Source organism: Bos taurus, chromosome 10 (genome assembly GCF_002263795.3).
Source record: "Bos taurus isolate L1 Dominette 01449 registration number 42190680 breed Hereford chromosome 10, ARS-UCD2.0, whole genome shotgun sequence".
In the NCBI taxonomy this organism is placed as follows: Eukaryota; Metazoa; Chordata; class Mammalia; order Artiodactyla; family Bovidae; genus Bos; species Bos taurus.
Window position 1 is genome coordinate 59,002,093 of NC_037337.1, and position 6,183 is coordinate 59,008,275.

Genomic DNA, 6,183 nt, shown 5'->3' on the forward strand with positions numbered 1-6,183 from the left:
ACACATTATAAGTAGTACAACTTTCTTCCAACTGGGTGCTTAACCCAAGATTTTAGGGAGGATGATAAAGCTACCAGAACATCAATAAGGGTGAGATTTGAAGAATAGGATGAAAGAGAGAAACTGATGTGGGGAGGAATGAGAAGAGCAGTGGGAGGGAGTGGAGACTATACAGCACCAACGTCTCTTGCAGGAGCTCCTGGCAGATGGGTTCCCATTACTGGTCTAGCTCAGTGGTACCCAGGACCCTTTTCATTACTTTTCTCAAAAATACTCACTTCCTTTTAAAGATTTAATGGCTGTACCAAACTAATGGGCTTCCCAGGTGGCTCAGCAGTAGAGAATTGCCTGACAAGCAGGAGACGTGGGTTCGATTCCTGGATTGGGAAGATCCCCCGGAGGAGGAAATGGCAACCCACTCCAGTGTTCTTGCCTAGAGAATCTCATGGACAGAGGAACCTGGTGGGTTGTAACGAAAGGGTCAGACACAACTTAGCGACTAAACAATAACAACCAAACTAATTGTACTTAAGTAATAATTAGTTATTCTGTCCTTTTAATAAAATCACTTACAGCTGCCAATCAGTTTCTGGTCAGACTGTGCTAACCAGAATTAACATGCTGAGTTGAAGTACTTTCAGCCAAAAGCATAGAACTTAGAAGTACTGGTTGGCTTGAGAAGGCTCATCTTGGATAAATGAGCCATTTTTGGAAGACTTTTTGCAATGCTGAAATTAGTCTGCATGCAGTTTCTTTGTTCCGAGATCTCTCAGGACATAGGACTTCAGTAGTGAGGGGACCTCTGATCTCACCCTCATTGAAGACCTACTGGCACTATATAGAAAGGTGAGGTAAAGTGTAGACTTCAACCCTAAGAAGTTGGTACACTTACCTGCATGCTGTATCCTACATCTTTAATAGTTCTCTTAGCAATTTTTCTACTTAGGTGCCCTGTTGTTGTTCAGTCGCTAAGTTATGTCCAACTCTACATGCCCTGAGAAAGTTCTTTTTAAAAGTTGTTTCCTCATGCGAATAATTCTCTGTTCTGAGAAACACAGAGAGTAAAGATGAGGAAAATCTACAGAGGTGAATGGTGAGAATGTTGTCACAATAAAGTATGTAAAAAGCTTTTCACCGTTAAGTTGGTTCCTTTGCCTAAAGCAGAGGCCTCAAGGGAGACCTGGTGAGAGTGAGGTGCTTAATACAACTGACCACCATCAGGAAGGCATGCCAAGGCCCTTTGTGTTGGTGAGTGGGCACCCGCCCTCGGGTGCACTCCTAACAATTAATTAAGAATCTCTGGGAGATGGGTCCTAGGCATCAGTCATGTTTAAACTCCCCATATGGTTTCACTGTGCAACCACTGCTCTAGAATGGAGTTATTCAAAGTGTGGTTCTCAGACCAGCAGCACCAATATAAGTGGGAGCCTGCTATAAACACAGAGCCTCAGTCCCCAACTTATAGCTTCTGAATCAGAATCTGTATTTTTTACAAGATCTCCAAGATCTTCAGATGCACGTTAGAGAAGTGGTGGTCTAGAGGAGCGTTTCTCAAAGTGTTGGCACCTGGACCACTTGTATCAAACTCACCAAGGGGTTGGGAGGGTGGGAGATGGGTAGGTCAGGGGACCTAAGGAAGCTGATTCTGGAGATTATAATTCTACAAGTCTGAGGGTGGGACCCTGAAATCTGCATTTTTAATGTGTTCCCAGGTAAACCCTAAGTCTACTGTTCGGGAACTACTTCCAAAAGGACTGTGATGGTGACTTTCTCCCGGCCTGCATGGAAAATCCCTCAGTGACTCCTAAAGGTCAAAGCACATCCATTGCAAGTGGGGGATGAGCTGGGGACAGTCTTCAAGTGCTTCTCATCCAGGTAAATGTAATGTCTGTTCTCTGACTTGCTACAGAGCAGGTAGTGGTAGTTAAATCAGCTTTCATACTGACACAGATATGAGTGTCTGCATTCTCTTGGATTATGATGAACAGAATGCAATCTGGATACATAAGCCTCTACCTTAAAAGCAGGATTAAAAATATAAAATGTTGATGCTCAGGTGCAACCTTCTTGGATGGTTTAACAAACCCCTAAAAATGCACAGTGGAGAGCCAAGAGAAAGAGTGAATTTCCCTAAAGAGATTTTTTCACTTTACAGAGGTCCTTTTCTGAATTTTTTGCTTGGGTCCAGATTTTTAAATGCTAATGTGGGTTAAAAAAAAAAAGAACTCAGGAATGGAAAAATGTGATCCTTCCCAAAAGATGTGCTTGAAGTGTGTAGTACTTTCATGTAGTTATGAAAGCACTTCAGCTCATGTAAGCTATTTAAAAGCTTCTATGATAATAGGATTAAGTGAATTTATCTTCAAACACCTAGGATTCTGAAATATGGCTCACACTTGACTTGAGATGACAACTGAAATCTTTGTAAATTTAAAGTAAAATATCCATCACAGCTGTAATGGATAATGAAATAGAATGGGGAAATGCAATGTGATCCAAGTGTAATAGTTAGATAATTACTGAGCTAATATCAGCAAAAACAAATGAAGTTAAAACTGGAAGAAAGATTTTTGAGGCTTTGCTTTAAAGACTTTTTAAAGTGCAGTGTTTCTGAAATCATTTTTGAGGAGCACAGTGGCCTTTGAAAATCTAATGAAAAGCTCTGGACTCTCCCCTAGATGCATGAGCCTATGAAGAGCTCACTCTGACATTTCCTGAGGTTCCATAGACTTCTTGGGGGCTTCCCAGGTGGCGCTAGTGGTAAAGAACCCTCCTGCCAATGCAGGAGGCATAAGAGAGGTGGGTTTGATCCCTGGGTCGGGAAGAACCCCTGGGGAATGAAATGGCAACACACTCCAGTATTCTTGCCTGGAAAATCCCATGGACAGAGGAATCTGGTTGGCTATAGTCGATAGGGTCTCAAAGAGTCAGACATAGCTGAGCGACTGAACTGATAGACGTCTCTGAGCCCACATGATAAACCCCAACCTTCACATTGCGTTTTGACAAAGTTGCTCTATGTTGATTTCCATTATTTGTAACCACTTGGTACCCAAGAGTAAATTTCCCCTCAAAAAGGTCCCAGGGGTTGGTAAAATTAAGACTGTTTTCACATAAACCTAAACTATTAGGTTGTCAGTCTTGGTGGGATGAGCTGAGGCCAGGTGAAAAGCCAGACCAATAGATGATGTCAGAGAAAGAATCACTTTACAGAAGTGTGTGCTCTTCCAGAAATGTTACGTCTGTGCTCTCAGGGGCCCCCTGCGAATTTCACAGGCAGAGCTCGGGCCGCTGTGGCTCCTGTCACACCAGAAGGTGAAAACCTGTGTTCAAAGTTACGAAGTAGGCTCTTAAGAACATTGCCTACCCACTAATTTATCTGCAGTCTGAACGACGTCAGAGCTGGAAGACTTACCCCTTCACCCCTCCCCCGTTTAATAGATGAGGAAACTGACCCCAGATGGGCTAAGGTGCTCGCCAAGGTGATTTCCCCAGCGGGTTCACACCCAGGACTTCTCCCCAAGGCACCGTGCCATCTGGCCAGGGGAGGAGAGGATGTCTGAGGCTCTCTCCCTACACTGTCCGCTGCCCACCCCGCGGGGGCGTCAAAGGGAGCTGAGACCCCGCCTACCGGCACCATGGAGTAGGTCATCATCATCAGCATGTCGTGGCTTTCCGCACGGATGTGCTGCGCAGGCTCCCCGCCGTGGCTGCGCTTGTTGCGCGCGGCACTCGCGGGGTCTAGGGGTGGCGCGGGCGCCCGGCGAGGCGCGCGACTCAGCTCCGCCAGGAAGGCGCGCAGGGCGCTGTCCTCGCGCTGCTCCCGGCCCCGCTGCTCCTCCAGCGCCCGGAGCGCAGCGCTCAGCCCGCGCCATTGGCACAGCGCGAACACCGTGCCTGCGGCATTGAGCGCCGAGAGCAGCGCCACTGCGGCCAGGGCGCCGCGCAGCCCCCAGCCCGCGCCCCCGCGGCCTCGCTCCGCGCCTCCAGCCATGCTCTGCGCGCCTCGGACTGTGTCCGGCAAGGCTCTGCCGCCTCTCACCCCGGCAGCCTTTATACGCCTCGGGCAAGCCGTGGGCTGGTGGCAGCGCCGTGAGTCACGCCGCCCTTTGGCCCTGCTGGCGGGGCGGGCTGGGGACAGTAGTAATGGGGCTCGAGCAGCCCGGAGGGACAGGCCGGCGGAGTGGGGGACAGGAGCGAGACAGTCTGCGGAGGAGGGCAGGCTCACACTCCTGGTGCCTGGCCAAGCAAACTAGCAAACCCGCCTCTCCTTCCTTCTCCCCCACTGCCCTGACCGTGGGCATTGCCATGGCCTAGACGGGTATAAGGAGGGTCAGACTGAGGGGGAGAGCAGGAATTCTTATGGCCTGAGATGTCGCTGGATTCCACCCCCTCCTCCCCCTACACTGCCCTCTCTGGAGAAAAAGATCAGCATGCCCAGATGCCAAGGCATGTGCCCACTGCCCCTGGGCAGTCTGCTGTTGGGCTGAGTCCCAGGCTGCCTGTCATTCCTCCCCAGGGTCACAAGGCCTCATGTGGCCACTGAAGACCCTACTCCATCTTTCCTGGGAGGAGAATGGATAGAGACCGGGAAACAGCTGGCATTGGATGGTTCAAAAAGCCATCCATCAGAAGGAGAAAGGCCCAGCCCTGCATGACAAGCAGGGGTCATCTGTGAAGGGAGATTTTCAGAATGTGACTGGCCAAGAACTCTCTCATGAGATCCATATCTGGGAGGTAGCACAGTGATGAGAAAAAAAACTCCAGAGTGGAAACTGGGAGGAAAAAAAAATACTCCTGGTTCTAACCTTATTCTGCTGCTACCCAGCTGGAGGGATTTGTCCCAAGAACACTCTGGTCGGATTCTGAGGTGCTCTCTGGCTGAAGGTTTGGGATGGTGGCCAGGCCACTACTGGACTTTACCTTGCTGCTGCTGCTGCTAAGTCGCTTCAGTTGTGTCCGACTCTGTGCGACCCCATGGACTGCAGCCTACCAGGTTCCTCCGTCCATGGGATTCTCCAGGCAAGAGTACTGGAGTGGGTTGCCATTTCCTTTTCCAATGCATGAAAGTGAAAAGTGAAAGTGAAGTCACTCAGTCGTGTCTGACTCTCAGTGACCCCATGGACTGCAGCCCAACAGGCTCCTCCGTCCATGGGACTCTCCAGGCAAGAGGGGGGCAGTTGCCTCATACCTCCCGGCTACCTCTTCACAGCTCCCTCCAACTCCTGTTAGCTCATATGCTTGTTGTGCCTCAAAGGCCACTAACCACCCCTGCCCCTGGCCCCCAAGGCAGTCACTTCTCAGTCTCTCCCAGGACCTCTTCACTCCCCATTTTTCTCAGTTTCCTCTAGAATGACTACCTCCCTGGGGCCCCAGGGCCTGCAGGAGGCCCTGGTGGTGTGGGAAGCCACAACTTAAAACCAAGATTGCTGTTTCCACAGCCCATTATCTCAGAGAAGGAGCTGGCTCCCTGCCATTGAGCCAGCTGGAGCTGTCAAGGTTCTGTGTCAAGGTCTGGATTCCTTAGTTTTAATCGAGGCTGACCAGCTTGCGTATTCTTAAAAGAACATCCAGGATGAGGAATCAGGAAAGCATAAAGGCCCAAGTGCTTCATGAACGACCTCAACTATGGGGACATGAGGTCTGGTAGGGGATGGAAGTGATACAGACAGTGTCCCAATCCCAGCATACTATGACCTATTGGAAGAATTGCTATCTATCCTCCTCTCTTTTCATTTAGGCTTAGGATGCCAATTTTCAGGCTTACAACCAATAGGGAGAAGTCACAGAGAGGCAGATTGGAGATCAGTCCCAGTAAGATCTTCATTTAATTCACTAAAAGATTACTGAGTGCCTACTGTATTTCAGGCACAGTAATGGGTGCTGAGTACAAAAAAATGAACAAGACAAACAGTTTGCAGAGGAAGCAAAAGGAGCCTCTTGAGGGTCCTTTTATCCCAATGCTCATACAATTACTGTTGCCTGACTATCTGTTACCAATGCCCACCATTAACAACAGTGTACAGCTTCTGAAGTCAGGGGCCACATCTTGTTTAACCCTGTCTCCTCCCAACACCTAACACAGTCCCTGGCTTAAAATGGGCATTCAGCAGTTACCTGTTGAATGAGCAGATTAACAAATGAATGAACGAAAGGCTGTATGGTGAGGCATGGCTTTGTTAA

General features: G+C 49.0%; 1 protein-coding gene across 3 annotated transcripts in view; it reads right to left on the bottom strand.

The window, feature by feature from the left end:
- The window catches only part of GLDN (gliomedin), a 60,564-nt gene extending 55,450 nt beyond the window's left edge, over nucleotides 1–5,114 (bottom strand). Inside the window, exon 1 of one of the 3 annotated variants that reach the window (XM_059890860.1) lies at nucleotides 4,924–5,114. Coding sequence is in view for 2 of the 3 variants with exons in the window: in XM_024998042.2 (XP_024853810.1) it covers nucleotides 3,632–3,994 (363 nt within the window). In the remaining variant the exon portion in view is untranslated. Of the gene's footprint in view, nucleotides 1–3,631; nucleotides 4,525–4,923 lie in introns of those variants that run through there. The other 2 variants (XM_024998042.2, XM_002690925.6) reach the window with 2 other exon arrangements.
- Between the last annotated feature and the right edge of the window lie 1,069 nt (nucleotides 5,115–6,183).